General features: G+C 43.4%; 1 protein-coding gene across 1 annotated transcript in view; it reads right to left on the minus strand.

The window, feature by feature from the left end:
- Positions 1 to 23,565, minus strand: part of FBXW10B (F-box and WD repeat domain containing 10B) — a 322,682-nt gene that overhangs the window by 166,877 nt on the left and 132,240 nt on the right. The window contains exon 8 of the mRNA XM_069654556.1: positions 6,361 to 6,482. Coding sequence (XP_069510657.1) covers positions 6,361 to 6,482 — 122 coding nt within the window. The remainder of the gene's footprint in view (positions 1 to 6,360; positions 6,483 to 23,565) is intronic.

Genomic DNA, 23,565 nt, shown 5'->3' on the forward strand with positions numbered 1-23,565 from the left:
CACCCAGCAACACAAACGAAAACTGACAGTGGACTCAGAGGTATCAGATGCAGAGATGCTGGAAGTGATGCAAGACTCGACGTCAGGGTCGAACCTAAGGAAAACAGATGAAAACCCCTCAAAGACCGTGAGGCCAGAACCTCAACTGAAATCCTTAGAAAATACAAAAAACAGCAACGTGAGAGCTAATGAAACGCAGATTACGATCTGGGGGGAGAACCAACCTCAGATCAGAGACATAGAGTCAATGCACACAAAACCCACATGGGACCCTGATAAGACCAGCTCGGAACAAAATAACAAGCCGCAACCATCCTCGGAAGTCAACAAGGGGGGTGAGGCAGTGATGACAAAAGAAAACCGTACCTCAAGCCCGTTTTCGCAGGCAACACAAAGACCACTCGAAGCAATGAATGATAAAGATCAGCGGTTAACATGGACGAAACCGCACCTGACTAAGGGTCTGCAAAACACGGCGGAATTAATAACAAGGAACTAAGAGCCGACACGCACTCCGAGTGATACCAGGATGGGTCGACAGCTAATAGACCAGGACAATAGTCCCATAATGGACTACCCAGGCCTCCAAACCCCAGGCACATCAAAAAGGATGGAAAAAGCCCAATTATCATCAAAAAACCGCCGGCTAAGCGACATTGCCATGGCAATTCACAAAGACTCTTCAAACAAGAATCCTGATATGGTAACAATTATGTCGGCAATGTCCATTGTCTTAGCGCCCTTCTGTAAACTATATGAAGCACTAAAAGAAGAGTTGCAGGACAACACAGCAATCCTTACCAACATGATAGCAAAACTGTCACATGTGGAAAGTTACACAACTGCAGTAGAAGCACAAAAAGGTATTCAGGAAACGCTCTGGGAAAACAAAATCGAGATTCTGGAAAGAAAAATAGAACACTGGAGAAACAAAACATCGTCTCCGTAGTAACCCAAGATTTAGCAGCGGGTAAGCACGCGACAAACCACAGAACCTGTGTATAGGACTAAATACGCAGGTGGCCAATACAGAAAAGAACACGGCAAATCAGCCATTGATCAAAAACAAATTAGCAACATCGAGTGCACCACGCACACTTTCCTGGGATAGCAACGTGCAACTGGGACCTCGGGTGCCAAACTTAAAACAAAAAGCAGAGGTGAAGAAAGATGAGTGCTTAACCCGGGACGGTCTGTTCCCGTCAAAGTCCCCCGCTCAGAGGTCACCGAGGAAGGCAGAAGATTTTTTGTTGGACTCGTCGTTGATGAACGCCTCATTGCATGAGGAACAAACTCAAACAGCCAGTAGATTACAGGTGGCTACCGCCTTGCCGGTAACCAAAATAAGGAAGGAAGAAAAAAGCAACATAGAAGAAATAAGAGCTCTGAGCGACGAAGAGGATAAATGGGAAGTAGTAAAAGGTAGAGAGAACTCATCCAACAAAGGAGTAGCCAACGTGCGAACCAGTAAAACTCAGAAGGACAACAAATACACGCCGCAGAGCCAAACCTCAAGAAGTAGAAGCAGCCCGAGAAAACAAATGCCCACAAGATTAACGGAGAAAACGGAACCAGCAGAAAAGGGCGCAACTCGCCTATTTAAGCTAGAGCAACAAGACTTCAAAAAAATCAATCTAATCCTAAACCGGCCAACCATCTTGCAGATCTTGAAAAAATCTAAGACTCTCAAGGGCGTGAGAACAAAAGACCTGGTATTGGTCGATCCATACCATAAGGGCAAGATTGCGAAATCTTACTTACACGTAAAAGCTGAGAGTATCACACACATGGACAAATCGGTGTTCGAAGACCTCTCATCGATGGGATTTCGGCTGACCGAACTAACAAAGCCGCAGCAGGAGGAGCAAGTCCAAAAAACAACAACAGTCAACAAACACAGAATACATTACCATTCCATAACAGAAAAACGGTATTTTCAGAATCGGTGGAATAGAAGGAAGGAGGATGAGAATTTTTTCGAGACGACCTGAAACACCGCCGAAGACCTGCACCGTTTGACCTGGAAGGAACCTTGAAGTGCGAGAGAACAAGTTCGCACCCACGAAGGGCCTAGGAATATACCAAGCGATCGTACGAAACGAGATCAAACAGAAACAGTGGGAAAAAGGTTGAACCATCAAAATCAAACAGGTTTGACAGTGTAGAAACACCAGAGAGGAATTCCGCTGACAAAACAAAGGACACTCGCCCAATGAGAGGCCCGTGGGACTGGTTCACATCTACCTGGACAAAGAAAGCTGTCAAATAGCAACAAAAAGGGCCGAGCCTCGAGGGAGAGAATGCAGCGACGCCCTCTGAGAAACGGCCCAACAAAGACCAGTATATTGTAGGATCCTGGAACACCAGAGGACACAACCACTTAACAACGCCTGGAGATGTGAATCTGGGGGCCTTTGATATTCTATGTCTGCAAGAGACGTGGTTACTGGAGAAACCAATGCTGGATGGATTTTGTTTGGATATCTCTGCTGCAACTAGGGGTCCTTTAGGAAGACCATCATCTGGCCTGTTAACAGCCATCAAAAACGGCCTAGGTCTAGACCCACCAAAGAAATGGAGAGAATCATACGAAATGCTGGTGACCCTGTCCACATGGTCCCCAGCCACGGGGAAAAGCATGAGGGCCAAAAGGAACACCTTGGCAATCATAAATTGCTATTGGAACCCGCAGCGTACGCCAGCAAAAGTCTTCTGTTCCTCAATGAGTGCAACCATTGATCAGCTTTACGAAGAGTTTGACGAACTTGAGATTATGATATGCGGCGACTTCAACGCCAACTGTAATAAAGTAACCGAGAGAACGTGGAAGACCTCAACACTGGAACGCAGAAAAGCCTGGTTGGAGGTAATCAGCTCCAGAAACCTACAAAATATAGCGACTTTGTTTCCAAGTCAACAGAATTTACCTACTTGGCAAAGGGGAGCATCAAAAGCAACCTTAGATTACATTTTCATCTCATCCGCCTTGGCAGCAAACATAGTCAGCTTTAAAATGTAAAAACGACCAACAGTGATCATAACTTACTCACGTGTACGTGGGGTGGTCGGAGACCAACGAAACTTGTATACAAAACCAGGGTTGAAACTAACGTTCAACAAACTCGGTTACGAATAACGGAAGCCAATATCCAACAAATAAAATCAGCTTGGGAAGAAAAAGTAACAGCAAACCATCGTTCTAAATTAAGCGAGAAACCAAACTACCTTTCTCTCCTTGCACCCTACCAAAAACCAATAGGAACTAGAAACCCAGCGGCCTCTCAACCCAGCCATGCATACAACAAAGAGCTGGTTGAACAAAGGAAATTAGGCCGACAACTAAAAAGGAAGGCAAGGAAATCAAAAGCTGAACAAGACTGGGCAAATTGGAAATGTGAAAAAAAAAGATATACAACCTGGCGAAAACAATCTAAAGCAACACAATACCAGTTGGACGCAGAAGAAATGATGAGAAAATTATCAACCAATAAATCCAGTGACTTCTGGTCCCTAATCAAAGAGAGCAATTGGGCATCCAATCTAGCACCGACAAATGCAGTCCCAGAAGAAAAATGGATGGAATACCTATCAAGAGAGTTTGACAAACCCCAGACATCGGTAGAGCCCCTGGAAATAACAAAAAACACAACATGGGTGACGACATCGAACGCAGAAGACATTCAAGCAAAAATAAGAAACCTCAAAACATCTAGAGCACCAGGTCCGGATGGACTCACAAATATAATGCTAAAGCAATTCCCGAAGGAATGGTCAGAACTAATTGGAATGATATTTAGCATTTGTGAACAAACCCACGAAATTCCGGAGTCTTGGTCTAAAGCAATCATCGTCCCGATCTATAAAAGGGGCTGCCGGGAGGACCCCGTGAACTACAGACCGATTGCTTTGCTAGATATCCTAGGAAAGATCTTTTCCTCTCTCATCTTGGACCATCTGAGGATATGGGAAAAATCGGCAGAGTGCAAAGACATCTTGCAAACGGGCTTCCAAAAAAATGGAACAATAGCAATTAACATCTTGATAATAAACATCTTTAAAGCAAAAGTCAAAGAAGGGGCACCAAAAATCTACTTAGCGTTTGTAGATCTGTCAAAAGCATTCGATAAAGTGGACAGAAACATGCTATGGAAAAAATTGGAAGCCTGGAAATGCACCAGATCACTACTCAACCCACTAATTGCGCTCCACTCAAACACAACAGTGAGAGTAAAGCTTAACCAACAGGGAACCTTATCAGAAGAAATACAAGTTGAAAGGGGTGTAAAACAGGGTGGCCCACTTGCTCCCGCACTATTTATCGACTTTCTGGGGGACCTGGAGTACTCAGAAAACAAGATCAGAACGTTTCCACCTAAATTAGGAAAAACCACAATTCCTCGTCTCCTATACGCAGATGACGTGATTCTGATTGACCAGACTAAAGTGGGCCTGCAGCGGAAATTGACAAATCTGACAAAATACTTAGAGGAAAATCACTTGGAGATAAACAAAAACAAAACAAAAATCATGACACTTGAGAAAAAACGGAAAACTACTACAACAATGGAGTCATGGTTCTTAGACGATACAAAACTTGAAAAAGTAAACAACATCAGATACCTGGGATTTGAACTAGATAACACACCAACAGATAAAGCAATGCAAGTAGCGCTCTGGGATAAAGCGAAGAGACTGACAGCGCAAATGAGAACGTTGGATAAGAAATTTGGTAAATTTACGCTAACCCCGGCAATACATTTCTATAAAATGAAATTGGTGCCCTCGCTGACATGTGGAACGGAAGCATCACTGTGTATCTCGGAGAACATCTGGAACAAAATAGAAGGCATGGTTTGGAGAACCGTTCTGGGGCTTCCCAAATCAACCGCAATAACGGCTATCAGAAGGGAGCTTGGGTTAATATCCTTGGCCTTGATAGTCGACGTCAGCGCAATGAGACTATTCAGAAAAATTATCCTTGCCGACTCCCTGCCAATCTACGCATTGATTAAAGAAGAACTTGACAATGGAAACTGCATCTTATTCAAGAAGTGGGCAGAATTTAGAAAGGAAAGGTTGTCTGAAATACTGTGCACGGAAACAGACCTAAAAGAAAATCCAGATAAAATCAAACGGAAACTCGAAGAAAGGGATTGGATTAAAACAATAGAGGCAGCAACAGAAAACAAACTATTACAACATCTCCCACCAACGTTCAACAAACCAAAGGTTCCAATGAAATACGTGAGCAAATTCCCGGACAAGAAAAAAAGATATTTGTTTATGAAAGCAAGACTAAATTTACTACAAACTAAACAAATACTCGCCATTCGAAATATGGCGGAAAACCAAGTATGTCGACTATGTAAAAACTCAGACACTGTGGAAACGATCAGACATTTAATTCTAAACTGCCCCTGCACGAAACAGAATAGAATCACCTACCTATCACCGCTGATCACGAATCATTGGATGATTCAAGAAACTACTTTGTGGAACAGACTCATCGCCGGTGAAGCCACTAGGTGGACAATGGCCATGACAAATTTACTCGAAATGGCTTTCAAACAGATAAACGAGGCCCTGCCCACGGAACCTACTGCAGCAGAGCATGGCTAGGGGACCATTAGTCAGATGACTTCGGAGGTCTCCCACAAGCACTCTAACAAGTCGGATCTGTGGAAAGCCATTCTCGAGGAAATCATTTTCGATGAAACCAAGAGGAACAAATTGCAGGACAAAACTGTGCCACACTCTTTGACAAAATTACAGGCTTTTTCCTGAATATAAGTCAAATAAATAAATAAATAAAAAAAATATATATGTTAAATTGTGAATAACCAGAAAGACTCTAGGGGAAGGGAAGGACACTTCTCTGTTGGGACCTTGTTTACTTTTCTTTTTCTTCACTTTCAAGATTTTGTGTTTGGAACTTTGGGAGGAAGCTGATGGTGTACAGCTCAAAGACATTTCCTTGTCAAGTTATACTGAGTTTAGTGTGTGAGGGTCAGTTTAAGATTTCTGGACACAGGACGGAGAACTCATTTTGATCTGAACATCCTAACACAGACGTTCATTAGTTTTGTTGAGGCAAGGTAACCCCTCAGAGTTAGTGATGGTTAGGATTTTCCCAACCCCTACAATAAAGGTCTTTGTTAATCACCGAAAATGCCTCTGTGTCTGAGTCTTACAGGGAGCCCTGACAGGGAGCCAGAGCACAATTAAACCATATTTTACAATGGAAAATAAAGTGCCTGGATACACAGGAATAACACAACCACACTAATTTAAAGGAGAACACGACTTTTTAAAAACACGACTAGCGCATCTCTTAAAGCATGCATGCAAATCACACCTGACCTTTAACTTGACAGTCCCTTGATCCGGAAACCAATCTGTTCTCTTGCAGATCCAGGCAGGTTATGGTCCCAGTGTGGCCCCGAAACATCCTCAGGCATTCCCCTGTGTGGTAGTTCCATTTTCTGAAATGTTAACACAAAGGATACAAGGGTAACTGAGGCTTATACAACAAATGTGCACCCTGGGAAGGGCGCTGAGCCAATCAGGTAGCTGCAACATCTTTTTTTTGTATGTGTGGAGGCGACAGGGAACCTCTCCCTCTTGCCTCTAAACTGAACCTCTTACCCCGCCCCTTCCCTCGGCACTTATGTGCAGGACCAGAGCTTTATGATTCATCCCTTTCCCCTATGGCGGCAGCCATCTTTTGTTTTCTTTTTTTTTTCTTTTTTTTTCCTTCCTTGCATTGCTTGTGGTGCCAAACTCCAGAGGAAGAAAAGAAATGTGCAGCCCCGGATAAATCCTGGGGTGCGAATGGCTTTCACCTCCGCCGTAGGGGAGTGGTCATGGCTGGTAACAGACCAAGGCTCTCGCATCACTGGGGCCTGGAGCGAGAGTGAAAGCCATATTCTACTGTTCTTTGGTACTAGATAGCAAGGGGGAGTCACCAAGTCGTTCATAGTTGCCAGTTCATAGCAGGAACTGATTAATGAAGGTTGCATAATATAGCCCATATTGTGGAACCTCAATGACAGTGGAAAGTTGCTGACGGTCACATGAGAGTACATTCTTCCCTCCTAGAGAGTCGGGACAGTTTATGCAACTTACATGAAACAGCCTACTTGCTGGCCCAACACAGCCCAGATCAGTAACGGACCTTTTCCTAGCACTACTCTTGTTCCTAGATGGTAGGAGATGTTGAAGTGTTTTAAGTAAAGTACAGATTCTATGCCACAGGTGTGTTAACCATACACAGAAAAATAGAGTATGAGGGAGAGTTCGATTTATATGTGCCATACAAGTACTAACATGGGTGCATTAATATAGCAGGGCTAGTGCAAATTTGAAGTTGCAATAAAACGTGAGCAGAAATACGAAGGGAAAATTACAGGTTTCGAGAAGTGTGTTGATGAGAATAACAAGAAATGATTCTGTGCAAAGGAAACCTTGAAGAGCACGGGATGCGTCCGTATAAAAAGAGAGCTCAATTGTTCGCATAAATAGAACAAGCAGGGTGAACGGGGAAACCACAGGCAGACCTAGGAGTGTTACTGTTGTGAATGTCAGCATGGAGTGAGGAAGAGTCGGAAAGTTACAGAGGAGACATGTGATATGGGAAGAAATGATGTAGAACAGACGGCGGTGGAAGGAGCTAAAGAAACATGCACATGTTGCCGTAGCAAGGGGAAAGGGTGGAAACACAGCATCAGAAACAGAGGAGGGGCTGTTGCTTTGGGCTTTTGGGGGGCTGACTTTTCGGACAATATGACAGCCAGTGCTGTCACTGTTTGGAGGCCGGTTTTGGTGACTGAATATTTTGTGGACCGTTTTGGAGCTAATCATAAAATGACGGTCGCAGGCCGAACTTTGGCGAGATGGTTTAAAAGAATTCTGGCCCACTATTGAGAGCTGTGAAGACTCAAATGCAGTATTGGGGAAGAAGGCAATCTGAGTGATTACCTAAGATGTGGCGCCGGGAAGAAGCAATTGATCAATAATATAGAAGTCAGGAAAAAACTGACCTATGCCAGTCCAACGAGAGAGGGAGCGGAAAACATCCAGTAGCTGTGCAAATGGTGAGTTGTAGTGCAAAGATATAATTAGCCTCGCATAGCTGATTGGCGGGGTAAGGTGTGATTGTGACATAAAAACAGAGTTTTATTGACCTTCTAGTAGCAGGAGTTAGTGAATAGACTGTACAAAATTCAATTGGAATTAAAGTATTTCTTTTAATGCAGAGACTCTGAAAGACATGACTAACCATTCTCATCAAGGTGACCTTTGGGTGGGCTTGATAGCGAAGAGGCTAAGGGAACAGTGTGTTGAACATGAGCGTGGTTTTTCTCATGTGTGAATAAGTCATGAAGTCACATTCTGAGTAAAATGATAGTGCCTTTTTTATTCACGTTGTGATTGCAATGTTGTATGAAATGATGTTTCATATTGTTGTGTGGTGAAGAAAACCAAGTTCACATATAGGTAGTCTCGCATACTTGTGAAATAACAGTTTCTTCACCATTCGTTGAATTGCTTCTGATAAACTATGTGACAATGGTGTTTTCATAAACTTGATTAGCGTTGGTGGGAATTTCAATAATTATTCCATTAATGTATTTTCAATTACACGACGCGTGGGAGTTTTTATTTGTTTCATGTATTGAAAACTCAAGCTATGCTCCATAATTCTGAATGGAAGGGTAAGGCCTGGTAATTCATAGCTGAGGTCCCAGAAAAGAATATAAGACAACAAACTAGTGGTTGAGAGAAGCAAATCCTCCTACAGCCCCCGCCCCCATCACATTGTGATCCCTTGCCCTACACTATAGTTGTAAATTACTGAAGTTTATATCAGAATTTACTTGTTGACCCAAGAAGTCCCGTGGTTAGAAACCTTGGGTAACAGCTACAAAGGCTTACATATGTTAGTCATATAGGGCAAATGGAAAGTTACCAAAGCGTACAATGTCCTCATAGCTTTTAGAGCCAGTTACTAAAGCTTAGTCTACTTGTCGACCTTACACACAATAAAACAAAGTGCTGTGTCACTCTGCGAATTGCTGAAATTCAGAATTACAAAAGGCATGGGGGTTACAGAGTCGCTAATCTTTATGCTCAGTCCCCCTCGTGCTATGATATATTACTTGATTACTTTTTGGGCATCACAGACTACATCATAGTATGTACAAGACCACACCACCTCATTGGAAAGAAATATTGTGGGTCTCTTGGGTAAAAAGCAGGTGCCAGGAGTATCAGCCGGGCCTTTAAATTGGCAAGCAGACAAACTAAAATAATAGTGAGTCTAGAAAATGGAAAATGGGACAATTCTGCTTCCTCCTGGGACAGTATTCTATTTATTTATTTGAATTTATAAAGCGCACAGGCGGCTCTGGGGTATTGTTGTGCTGGGTCCAATCACTTGCTCTGTTCCTTCTCAGACGTTCCTCTCCACTTACCCCTAGTTGATGTTGTTGACATTGTGTCACATGTTTACAAATGTGGCAGTCAGGCAAGCCAATATGATGTTTGTAAATAAAACAGTGGTTTGTGGAAGGGAAGGAAAATGAGAAATACAAAAGAACATAGTTTCAATTTCGACTAAGGCCTCAGAAAGGTATGTGATATTCCAATGCAGCATTAGGGACAACATAGGATTGATTGCAGCCACAAAGGACAATGAGCATCATTTTTCCCTGTAAGATTTTAAATCCTGGTTGAAATGTCAACAATTATCATGCCAACTCTTTGTCTTCAACCCTTTGGACATGTGGAATTTGGTAAATCACGATCCAGTATTTCATAATTTAAAACACTTGTAAAAGTGTCTTCCATAGGGGAACATTCTGGCATGTGTGTTCAATAGGTCACCTTATAAATGTGCATTATTTTTGTTATGAACACAGATCTCACTTCCCCCCAATATAACATTTGTGTGGGTCGTCAACAAGGTCCCTTCTGGAATAATGTCTGTAATGTTTTACCATTTATGACACACACACAGATCTTAATGCAGACTGCAAGGCATAAATTAGTTTTCAAAAATTGACTAGTAGAGTTTGCTAATTAAAGGTTTCTTGATTAGCAAACAAACATATTTGATTAGCAATGTTGTACTAATATTTTTAATGTCACCAAAAGTTATTTGTACCCAAGACATACTAAGCAACAATGCAGCATGTTTGTGGACTGCTGAAGTGCGGCATTAGTGAGATGAGTGTCTGTAAAACGTAAAGGCTAGCTGCATGAATGGACACAAATAAATAAACAGAACAGTGGTCGAAGTGGTCGGGAGCGGTGCTCCTCTACTTCTTTTAATTAAGTTTTACAGTTCCTATACTTTTATTTTAAAAAGAAACCGTTCCACAATGGTTTCGTTTTAAAATAAAAGTGTAGGAAGAAGTTGAAGCTTTCACTTTCAGTGCACTGCACTGAACGTTCCCTTAAACAGCAGGTGCATGTGTTTTGTGGTTTCTATTGTGCGTGTGAAGGGGTGGCGATGGGGTTTGTGGGGAGCTGTGCAGGCTGGTAGGGAACATAGTTCCACTACTTCTTTTCGTACACTTCGACCACTGAAACAGAATTATAAAAAGTCACAACCCGACCACATTTAAAGAGGAAATCACGTGCATAATAAACCCTGTGAAGAACTTTCAATTGGACTAGCCTAAGTCTGGAGGGCTATCTCAAGCAGACACATCAAGGCTTCCTGCTAATCTTGCAGTTAAAGTGTACCCACATCTTCTTCCCATTTCTGCTTAATTTTAAGAAGGAATGAGAATGGAAGTTGAAGATAACCTGATAGAGTGACAAAATATCCCTTTTAGGGATCAGCTCATTGTTGATGTTGGCCTCTATCGGGGACTGTGCCGGGAGATCATACCTACCCTGTAATTGCATGACAATAGCATGTTTGAACTATGTATGCAAGAAATTATCATTTGTTGATAGCAAAAACCGTTGTTGGAGCAGTTCAAAGGACATTAAGAGTTTTGCAAAAATACATCGTTCAGCAAGCAAATGCTTTGAGTGTCAATCTCCTAGCTCAATGCAGCTCACAAATTTTAGGGAGATCTTTATTGCCACATAGGGTGGTACTCAACGTTATTGCTCCTCACCATCCCAGAACTTGGTGGCCGCTTGGGACTTTGACACTTTTAGGAGTGGAGGAGATTATTACTGTTGCACTCTCTCTCCATTAGCCCCTTTGAACTTGCAGTGAACAGGGAAAAGAGGGTGGAGTGACCGTAATGCAGGGTGCACTGTGCTTTCATTGAACAGGGTAATATAAATAGCAAGCTGTGCTACACAAGTGTCAGTTTAATTAGCAAATCAACAGAATCGCATAGCAAATTGCTATGTGACACTGCTTATTTAATGCCTTGGACTGCTCAATGGGTGGAAAATACTAAAATTGGTTCACTCATAGGGCCGTGAGTGGCAGCATGAACCCTTCCTGCGTTACCCAGAGCACAGTACAAACCACAATTGTCACATAGCCTCTATTCATGCCCTGTAGATATTACATACTGGAAATGGGTACTGTGCAGAGACTGTTGCCTCTGACATGGGTAAGTGCACTATCACCACGCACAAAACCCACAGGGTATGATCTGCAGTTATAACGTGTGGTTACTGTGCATAGCGCATGGCCTGCAGTATGTCAGTGTGCAGGACCTCTATCTACCATAATCGTAGGAGATGCCATGCAACCATCCCTTGTGGGCAGTACATATGGGACATGGCCTGCATCCATGCAATGTGTGCAGTACCCTTGCTCATTTGCTATATACTTCCGTCGTATGCCCAGGCAGTAAAACAATTTGCCAGTTATCAAATATCCAGGTGCTCAAACTATTTTCCCAGTTGTGTCATCCTATAGCCAGCTACTCCCACCAATTGCCAGATCATTTCATCATTTGGCCAGGTATCGCCTTCACCACCCCCACGTCTCACTCACTCACCATTTGCTCAAGGAGGAGGAAGGGTGATTCCATGAGCGAGAGCAGATTGTGGCAAGCACCCCACCGACTCCCTTTTGATGACAGCAAGGCCAACCAGTCTGAACATGTTCAGGTGTACTCTTACCATACTGACCATATTGGGTGTGAAGTTTTAGTTCTCTTTGAAAAACCCTACTGCAAGATTACCAACAAAACTGTGTCCACTATTCAGCTCCTGGTTGAAGGCTAGAAGAGCATTGTGAGCTTCATGTCAACAGCTGCCAGGTGCTACTTTTGATACCACAAGCAGACTGCTGTCATATAAACATGTCTACCTGACATTACATCTGTGTTTGGGAATGGAGACATTTAAACCATATTTGAGCATATGCAATAGTCAAATTGTTATAGTGTGGAAATTGCATATGTGACTCAATATGTACTAGCTCTTCATTCCCTAGTGGTATCTCCTGCTTACTTGATGATGCCTGAAACCCAGAAGTTGTGTTTAGCTCCTGTTCATCAAATCCTAATTTCAGCGCCTGGGAATTGAGGTTATTCAGTTAATTGAGTTGTATTGTTTCAATCCCCTATTCGCTAATCCCCATCTACAATAATTAGTTATAGTTGAATTCTTACTGTCCCATTTTGAACAATCACCCTTACATTTCCAACTCATGTTGGATCTCCCTTCTCCTGCATTAAATTTACATCTCCCTATAATCTTGTTTCAGGTTTACATAACATCATCCCCTGGTGCCTCTATGCTCGACAACATCAGGAGCACATCATAGGTGCTGTTGGAGCATTGGTACTGCTGGAGTTTCATGCAGCCTTTGACACTGCCGGTCATTCCATTCTCCTGGGCCGACTAAAAAAGCTTGGCATTTCCAAGCTATCCCTAACATGGCTATGATCATTCATTTTGATACCATTCCCAGACTGTGGCTGTAGGATCATTTGAATCTAAATGTTTTCTCATCTACTGCAGTGACCCACAATGTTCTGACTTCTCTACAAAACTCTTCACAGCATATCTACAAACCGTAGCATTACTTCTATGTTTGTATGACATAAAAGTTTACACATATATGCTCATGAAACCCAGATCTTCCCCAAAGTAGACAATGTATGCTTTGCATGCCCCAAGTAAACAAATGAGTGAATGGAAACCATCTGAAATTAAACCACACTTAAATGGAGGTAATGGTTGTAGGGGCCCTAAGACAATCTGGGACACCTCCATAGGACCACTAGCATATGGACACCAACCAAAAGCCATACCTCCCTTTTATAAACTGGCAATCAACTTTTATGAACAACATGATCATATCCAGCTGCACCCTTTAAACATTCTTTTTTGTTTCTTCTCCTTCAGTGATCAAGTTACCATAATGAATAACACATCCCAGCCAGTCTTGGCTATTGCATTTCTGTCTACGCAGGACTTATGAAAGACAATTCCAGAACATGGAAGCCAGATTACTTATATAATTTCATAGAATGTCCCATGTCTCACCTGCTTTACTCCAACTTTATTGTTTGACAATAATTGGAAAGATCTAATTCAAAGCTGTCTCTTTACCATGCAGGACTGTCAAAGACAAGGCCTGCATGCTGAGTCAGACCTCTAAATCCCATTCATCACGCCCTCAACACAGACAGTGCACATTCCAGAGAAATGTGCTCTGACATGGGAGAGTAAAGACAAGATTTTTTTGCTGCAGAGGCTTAGGTTCTATAGAGTGAGTGAAAGACACAATTACCAGAGGCAATCCATCCAGGAGTACAATTGGACTTCAAGAAAACAGCCTACAAGACTGAGATATTAAAACACGGTAAAAAATACAGGTTTGAGAAACCAGAGGGGATATAAACTGCTAGTCCCCGGGGATCTCTCTCTCAGGTGGAAAGGGCACGGCCATTGCCTTTGGATCCATACCCAGGGGGAGGACCAGTGCGGTAGGATCACCTGGGGGAGGGATATTCGGGGAGCAGGGGTGAGGCAGCCGATGGTGAGACAAGGTATTCCCCTTTTTTGTTCATCTACGCCATCCTATTCCCCCCTTTTTCCACAAACACTGGGCCGACGAGGATGACTGAGAGTAGCCAGACTAAGTCTCTCACATTAAACGGGTCAGGCAAAGTCAAGCAAAGTCAGGCGCTTTACACTAAGTGCATACACCTGATACCAGTTAGCTCTCCTCACATGAATAAAAGGCATCACCTAAAGTCACACTCTGAGCAAGGCAGAACACGAGCATGAAAGAAGCTATCACAAGCGGTGAGTTGGCAAGCGACCTGAGAGACCAGTGTGTGTTAAAGCGAATGAAGCAGCAACATTATATCCCAAGTGAAGGCTAAACACGTGTGGATGAGACGCAAAGAAAGGCAGACATGTGAATGTACTTTGAAGTAAAAAGCAGCTGTGAAATCAGTAATACTAAGTAATGGAGTGGTCCGTCAAAAGGAATTAACCCATTCGAAAGTCTCTGTGAAAGGTACATTATTTGAAGTTATAAAGCAAACAGAGAGTGAAAACAAATTAAGTGAAAGTAACCATGAACTTTGAGTCAAAGTGGTCCTGCGGTGGTCTGGGAAAAGCACCACGCGCATTTGAAAGTCTTCCAAAGGGGTCCGAGCCCGATTGAGGAAGACCCAAAGTACAATAAACTTGTGGGGGAAGGGAGTCCCTTGCAAGTTTGTGTTGAACTGTGACGTGAGACATCTGAGCCCGGCAGAGGGGTACATTTGTGAACTGTGTGCTGTAAGGTCTGAGCCCAGCAGAGGGGGACTTTACGTTGGAAATACAGTTTTGGAAAGTCAAGAAAAAGACTTTATCGTGGAAGGCTAGACAGTCCTCAATCCACGGTTTGGAACTGCTTAGAGTGTCAGAAACCGAGCCAGAGTGTGTCATCCTGCCTACAGGGACAGCCTTACTCCGTGAGGTGTAATGTGAGGAGGAGAGCTGGTTCAACTACCTTTATTCTTTTGAACACTGATTTTTCCTTTTGCATACATTTCTCCTTTTACACTTTTTTTTATAAGAGATAGGGCAGGCATTAGGCTTTGTTAGCATAGGCCATTTTGATTTGACTGACGCCACTAGGACTGGTTTGTTACTAATTTGATGGTTGAGACTACTCCCATCTTAGTTATGCCACCCACAGCAAAATCTCTGCTCTGCTACAACTTGACATCTAGTGACACCAAAGCCCTGTTACAAGAATTGGGGTTGCCAAACCGTATCTTTACAGAATACCAACCTCTGGAACACTGTACCTCAGTCACCCATTTGTTCCTAAGTAAAAAAAAAGGTCTTCCCTACACCTGTTTTGTGTTTGTTCTCATTTGGGTTTAGTGAGCCCAGACCTTTGGTGTTTTGATAACCTAGTGTAGTGCTGGGATCCTATGACGCGATGCAAGGGCGAGCAGGGGAGAAGAGTGCGAGGGAGGAAGGAAGACGTTGAGTGCTGGAGAGCGGAGAGCAGGGCTTGCTTTCCCATGCAGGATTAACATATATTCAAAGTTCCTCAACGAATATAGCCCCATATTCCAATGATCACCAAACCCACAAGACTGCATGCTGACGTCACCACAATGGACAAGAATGGGGGCACAGCGGAGTTCCATACCGTTAAGGGCTCCAGTGGTCAGCTCCAGGCTTAAGCATCAGGTAAGCCCAATCTCGCTGCTTTGCTTAGTGGCAAGTGTTAATAAGGCACTACTCCTGAGCCATTGCGCACCATACACAGTTGTTCAACCTTCGGCAATGCAGCCTGTATGTCAAAAGTAGTCTTTCTGACAGGATTGCTGGAACACGTCCTTTGCTTGGCCCCGGGTGCCAGCCAGTAGACCAGTAACTGGCTATGAAGATGCCGTGGGTGTTTTGCCAGCGCTGTTTGACATCACTCTGCGCCTGGCACGCTCTTTGGGTGCAGAGCGATGTCAAACAGCAGGAAGTGACAATGAGGAGCAGGAAAAAATGTGTGAAGTGTGGAAACCTGCAATTTCAAAACAGGAGTGGCGTAGTGAAATAGAGAAGAATGAAAAATTACAAATCGTAATTAAAGATTTGTTGAAAGGACAATTAAGTAAAACTACAGCGAGAGAAGAGGGTGTTGAAGGGTTGTGGAACTTGAGAAATGAACTCCATCTGTGTAATGGTATTCTCATGACAGTGGACAAACTGATACCTCCAGAGAGTTTGAAAGAGAAGATAATCCATCTTGGGCATGAGGGCCATCAATGGATTGTGAAGACAAAGCATGTGATAAGGAACAGCTATTGGTGGTTGGAGCGTGATGCACAGATCGAGAAGAAAGTCAGAGAATGTATCCTTTGCGCAAATAGTGACAAAATGTGTGGGAGAAATTGGCAATAGATGTGTTTGGACCGATATGTAGTGAAGGATATCAGGTGGTGGTGAATGTGTTGACTAGATGGGCAGAAGAAAAGATGACAGCTCATGTCACTACAAATAGTATAATTGAGTTTTTAGAGGAATTTTGTGAGAGTGAGGGTTACCCAGATGTGGTCCTCACCGATAATGGTTCTCAGTTCAAATTGAGAGAAATGGAAATGTATTTTGAAAAGAGAGCTATTGTGCATAACACGAGTGCCAGGTATTGTGGAAAGGTATAATAGGATAATTAAGGAAGCCATCAGATGGGCATGGTCCATTGGAAAGGAATGGAAGGAAGTGGTGAGGAGAACGGTTGTTGCCAATAGATTTACTCCGCACTGCATCACAGGCCTCTTCCCATTTGAACACAGTAGAGGCAGAAAAGGCATAATCAGACTTTTTCCTGGGTTGATGGGGGATGTGTCAGGCGTGGAGGTGAAGTTGCGTGGTGTGGAAAGAGGATTAGAAATTGTCAATTGAAAAAACAAGGCTTCCGAGGACAATAGATGGTTCAGGAGATGTAATGTTATCCAGGTTGGAAGTTGGGTCAGAATCAGATTGCCAGGAGTGTTACGGGGCGATGGCTGTCGATGGTCTAAACCCATTGAAGTGATTGAGGTTTTCAAGCATGCGGTGAGTATGAAGGATGGAAGGGTGTGGAATACGGAAAGGGTGATGGTGATGGAAAAGGGACTGTCTGAAAGGATTGGAGAATATTCCTTGTCTGATACATCAGATATTGCAATGGTTTCGAGTTTGTCTGAAGGGAGTAGATCATCTGTCATGTCAGGGAAAACAGCCAGTCTGCTGTTCTCTTTGAGACTGGAAAGGTGTTATAAAAGGCTGCGTTACCTGGGCGACTATGCTGAGTAGCGGTGGCAGCAGAACCAATGGAGGAAGCATTGTCGTGAAAGAAAGGGGATGTGTAGTGCTGGGATTCATCCTGCTCTGTGCATCGCGTCGTAGAACCTATGACGCGATGCAAGGGCGATCTGGGGAGAGGAACGAAAGGAAGGAAGGAAGACTGTTGGGCGCTGGAGAGTTAATGGTGCTTACCAAATAAACATAGCAGCTTTAGGTGAGAAAAATGGTTAGCATATATATTTAGAAGGGATGGTTGGCATATATGAGGCACACATATATCCTTGGTGTCTTTCGGCTGTACTACTGTGTGTCTCGGCTAGCAGCCGTTTTAGTGTCAGGCATTCCCTATTAGTATTGCTCTGCCTAACTAGGGTCAGGCAGTATGTCTGCTTTGTCAGTGCATGTTTACTAGGAGGCTTTTTTTCTCTCTCTCACTCTCTCTCTCTCTCTCTCTCTCTGTCTCTCTCTGTCTCTCTCTGTCTCTCTCTCTCTCTCTCTCTCTCTCTCTCTCTATATATATATATATATGTTACATGTAATCAGTGGTTGGATGCTGGAGTGCGAATAATGGAGTTCAGAGAGAAAATCAAGGATGTTTCCTAGTTCATATTTAATAACGAAAATAAAATAACAAATGGCCCCTTTCTTTTTACGTGTTGGGGAAACCATTGCACCCAAACTCTCTTTAATCTGTTTCTACGCCATGCAGTCCTTGCTCATTTTCCTTCCTTACTCCTCACGGTGGTTTCCATGTGATGTTGCTCTAGTCCAGCCATTTGCAGGCAGGAAAGGTCTCTGTAAGAGGGCAGTTCCTGAGCAAAGAGCCGCTGTTGAGAAAATGCCATATGAGAACATTAAGTATTCCATCTATTGACATGAACAGCATTAAGCCGCTGTGCTACCAATGGAGGCAAAGCTGAGTTCGCCTTACATGTGATTTCCCTCATGAGTTCTGTGCTTGAAATCGTAAGCAGAAACCGCACACCATATTTGCAGTATTATAAATCACAAGGTGGATTTTTCAACTAGTTTAATTCTAAATACAGGCAATCCTTGCCACTGATGGATTTTATGTGGTAACTCGTTGCATAATTATTCTTCATAGGGTCATGATCTATACATTTTGATTTCACAATTTAGGCATATTGAAATCTCAGGTCTGATATTCTCTTATGAAAGCTGTTGACGGCATCCCATTTCATTGCTAGAGCGGCTCAGTTTTTACCCACTGATGGCTCCTGAAAATGCAGAAACATGTGTCTGGGGTTGCTTATGTACTCTTCTTCATAGTAGATTTGCCTAGCATTTCGGTGCTGGACTGCTCTTGTGGATCTTCCCCATAGAACAGGTTATTTAGCCATGTTAGTTCCGAGGCGAGGGGTGCTAGGAAAGTTGTCTTGGAGCAACTTTTCTGCCATATTTTATGTGACCCCCAAACTTTTTACTTTTCTTCTTGCACTTAGTCCTGACTTTTTGAAGTGAAGTGAAGCCTTACGCCTCACTCCAGTGGCTATTTGCTCATATGTTATGGAGAAACTTACTAGACCTCCAGATTGTCAGTACTCCTTAGTCTTGTACTTTGTTGCCTGTTTTGGGTAACGTTTTAGCATTGCACAATGCATCTTCCAATGTAGTGCAATGGGGTTTCTTTTGTATGACCGTAGACTACACTCAGATGATTGTTTGGTTACTTTTAAATGAGCCTAAAGACAAGCTGGTGGCAGCAGTTACTTTTCCATTTTACTGTATTTTATTTGAGCTTTAACATGTTTACCCCACTTGTCTGCTAACAGCGGCTAGTGGCCTAACATGGCCGTGCGATTAGGTTTTTGCTTGTTCTGGCGATTTTGGTTGTTGGCCTTCTTCCTGACTTGCAGATCAGGAAATACCTTGGTTTCAGGGCATGTGTGCTGCAAGTCAGGAAGTGGGTTGGGACTGGGTGGTCCTCATACTCAAACTGGTTTCTGTATGACTGGAGTATACGAATGAGTTTCACCAACAGTGGTCCTGATTGGACCAGTGCTCGGGTGTGTGTGATGGGCAGATATTCATTGGTTGGGCTGAGTTTCTGTGCTCACCTGAGTTTTCCCAAAAGAAGTTGACTCCTGTAGCCATTCCCCAGATATCCTGTGAGGAGCCAAGTATCCTGCATAGCTAAGACCCATAGACTGACCCTGAGAAGGTCTGGCAGACAACTTTGGCTGCAGTCCTAGTGGAGCCCTGTGTGGCTAGTGATCTTAGAAGACTTTCCTTGGTGCTTCGACCCATAGCAGTGGTGAGAACAGCCATTCTTGACTTCTTGTGGTAACTCATCAAGTAACTCAACAAGTTGGACCCTTTGGAAGTGTCCCTGGGCCATCCACTGGACTGACCAGCTTCAGTTTGGGCTAGCGCGGTAGAAGAGTTGCTATTCCATGTTTTGGCTCATAACTCATAGGGGTTGTTGGCTTGTTCTGCAAGAGTCCTTCATGTGAAATTTCAGCATCCTACCATCAACGGAGCACGAGATAGTGGACCGACCTTGACCGCAACATCTGTGTCCCCTTCTGTCACCGTGCAATGATGACCGTCCATGAAACTGGCATTCTCGCATCTGGTGGACCATCCTGGAGAGTCCTGCACTAGTACCCGTGCACATTGTTTGTCGAGAAGAGGTTACACCAAGCTCCTGTACCCGATCGGAACTCTTCTTGCACTCGCAGCTCCTGGGCCTCTTTGACTGGAACCAATGGCGGGACAACTGACCTCATGTGACCCTTCAATGATCTGCCAAGTCTGGAGAAAAACCAGTGTACGGTGGTAAGTTGTAGCAATATGTACCTGCCCCCCTATCGCCACCCTTGATAAGTTTGAATAACTTTTGAAACTTTTGCAGCAGTTTGGCTTTGGCATATCTTGTTGCCAAAAGCCCTCCGAAAGCTGGGAACAGACTTAACACTAGAAAACATCCTCTTCTGACTTTCGGGATCTTCCTCCTAGCCACAGGACCCTCCTCCTAACTTTTCCCACTTCCTAAAACTATTGAAAATGTGTGAACATTTGGGCACAAGGCTCCATGCAACTTAGAGATGGTCTTTACAAGTTAGGGCTGATATTCCCGTGGACTGTTGTTGTAATAATTATATAAAAGCAAAGAACCCCAAACAATTACGCTAGATTAAGGAAAATGATTAAGAAATGGCAATTCCTCTATTCGGTGTGATTACAGAATTTAATTGGGACAGCCCTACAGCCAACACCTGTTTCAACTCTATTAGGGTTTTCTCAAGGTCATGTGAACACTGATATTCTCACTGTCTGCGATATAATGGGGACCACTGGATTGTGGCTAGGTCACTGGGCTCATGATCGATTCACGATAATTAGAAAGTATAAGTAATGATAAGAAGAGGAATAAGCCGAGCAATACTATTATCGATGTAAGCTATGAAAGCTTAACTCACTTAACACGCTGAGAAACTGCGCGTGGCTCTGCAGAAAGGCTCCACTCGGTCAGGCCATCCAAAGCTTGTGCCGCTCTGAGTAGCTGCACCTCCATTCTATTTATAGCTTATGTTGGGGAGGGGACACGATCTTCACACACCTCAAGGCGCTTGAGAATAAGGCAAAGGCCGTCATCGGCAATGTAAGAAGCCAGGAGGCAGTGAGGTGCTCTTACAGTCTTCTACACAATCATATTATTGCATGTTTTGTAGGTGTAGTGCACATGCAGGATTAGCAGCCTCTTAGATATTAACAACCATATTGTGGCACAAAGTTTAAATGTAGCACAGCAGTCAACACTCTGGGCCCCTGTCTGTTCATACCAGGTGCACTGATACATAGAAACAAATGTATTACTTTCTTAGTTAGTAATACATTTGTTATTTTCCGCTGACTGATGACGACTGCAACATCTCTAAACATGGAAGAAGATGGACGGCCAGTGCTGGGACCAATGGCCTGGCATCCCCTATGGAGCGGGTGACCTATGTGAAGGGTCTCTCCAACCAGCAGCGGAGGTTTGCACATTATGTTATTTACGTAATTCAATGTGATTTACGTGATTCAATTTTATGCAATTCAATTACCATCCTATATTTGTTGTATCTCCCACTCCCTCCTATTCCTTTGTCCTTCTTCACTCCCACCTCACCAATAATGTAAATTGTTCCTTATACTGTTTTTGAGTTGTGTTCCAATTACCATCTTATGTTTATTGTATCTCGCCTCCCCCTTATTCCTTTGTCCCTCTCCACTCCCTCCTCACCTCAGCAATAATGTAAATTGTTCCTTATACTGTTTTCGAGTTGTGATTCAATTACCATCTTATGCTTGTTGTATTTCTTCTTGTTCTCATGTTAAGCACTTTGGATTAAAGTGCTATATACATTCAATAAAATACAAATACGTCACTGATGATGCTGCATGCCTTCATAAAGTATTGTCCATACTGATTTTCCCAGAACGTTTCGCGGCAGCAGAGTTCTTTGTTGGCGCTTGTTCCTTTTGTATGGAAATAAAACTTGTTATCCTTGCAAGAGGTGTATTGGGCCTTTACCCTAGTGGGTTGTACTTTTCTGGTGTGAGCTTCTGGGGGGCTTTCCTAAATGTTTTATCGAAAACAGTGTTGATCTGCCAATTCCTCTTTTTTCGCAGTATTCACACAGATCCACTTGTGCGATACCTTCTGCCAGCTCTGGCTTTTTAGCCACCAGCACTTTGCATTTGCAATGTGCAGCCGCATAGTTATAACTGGAATGAAAAAATACAAGTCTCAAAGTGTTGCTAGGTAGAAAACACTAGGATTGATTGATAGCGTCACAAACGGCATAGACTCACGGAATTTGTATATGAATACATGCATTGCCCTTTCAATGCACAAGAACAAATATTTTAATTTGGTTTGTGCCATGAGTTCACATAACAAAAGAAATGATATCTAACTGCAGCGTAGAGGGAGGCACAAATATGAGGATCTAGGTGAGACAGCACAGTGTGTTCATGCCTTTACTGCATGGGCCCGTATGTGACATACTGGTCCACATTCTAAAGCTGAGCAGTGGTGCTGCAATCTTTCACTCTTCAGAGGGTGATCAACTACTTTGGTTTACAGTTTGTTATGAAATGTATGTGTATCCAAGACTTTCTGGAGGAAGTCTGGTGCATTATGTATATGCCATTTGATTGGCATGCCATCCAGTATATAACTAGAGTATTGGGTTATTTTATGGTAGGATCAGACATCGGATGTGTGTGTTCTTGGCATTCGTTGGCAAGAGCTGTCATTTGAGGCGAGTCTCTGTAATGTAGTGAGAATCTAGGACGATAAGAATGCGTGTGATTGTGAAATACCTTGCATGCGATTCCAGTACCTGGCACAGGCTTGTCAAGGCTTTTAGTTTTTAGAAATATGACAAATTCTGCTAACATACAAAAACACAATTCCACTATACAAAAGAAAAAACGTTGGTCTTTGCCAATGCGTGTCTGCTATGTCGGCCCTGCTCTTGCTTGAAACCTGTTGCCTGCTTAGTTTAGCCTTTGAAGAGGTGTGTAGCCTAATATGGTATTTGATGTTTGTATAGCGTCTAATGACATTGGGCCTCATTCTGAGATTGGAGGTAGCCATGGCGCTAATAGCGTCATGGCTGCCTCCAATAACGGTACCGAGTCCGCCCTCATTCAGTGGAGACTTACCGGTCTAGTCGGACCTTTGCGGGACCGGGAAGTCCCCATTGAAAATACAATTCCCCATTCCCATTTGAGCCCCCATAGGGCTCAATGGGAATGGGGAAGGTGCAAATAACGGTACCGCAATTTGCGGTACCGTTATTTGCTCCCTGGATCCTTTGCGGCTCCCGCTAAGGCCGTCTGTTAAAACCGGGCGGCCTTAGCAGGAGCCGCAAAGGGACCACGGAATAGGGCGCATAGGGATTACCAGCACTGATGTCCTTAACGGTGCCCGGTATCCCTTTGCGCCCACCTCGTAATGAGGCCCATTGTTATGGCACTGAACCGCTGTGGGAGTGGAAGACCCTTTGGAAGACTGTAGTCTTGGCAAACATGAAAATAAAAAGAGCATTACACATTGTAATTAGAATTAGGGGACTATTCAATTGCTAGCAGAGACACCTAGATTAAAACATTATAAAAAATATCACAGAGTATTGTGTTTAGGCACATAGATCTTACAAAAACAGCTACCATTGAATGATGTATAATTGGTTATTTATAAGGCGCTTAATACCAAAAGGTTTCTAGGCACGGACCCGGGGTTCGAACCTGTGTTGCTCCATGTCCTCTTGTTTCCAAGGCGAGCGTGTTGCCCCCTGAGCTATTTCACTCTGAATGTTACAT

The sequence above is a fragment of the Ambystoma mexicanum genome, chromosome 3q (assembly GCF_040938575.1).
Source record: "Ambystoma mexicanum isolate Mex_15411 chromosome 3q, UKY_AmexF1_1, whole genome shotgun sequence".
In the NCBI taxonomy this organism is placed as follows: Eukaryota; Metazoa; Chordata; class Amphibia; order Caudata; family Ambystomatidae; genus Ambystoma; species Ambystoma mexicanum.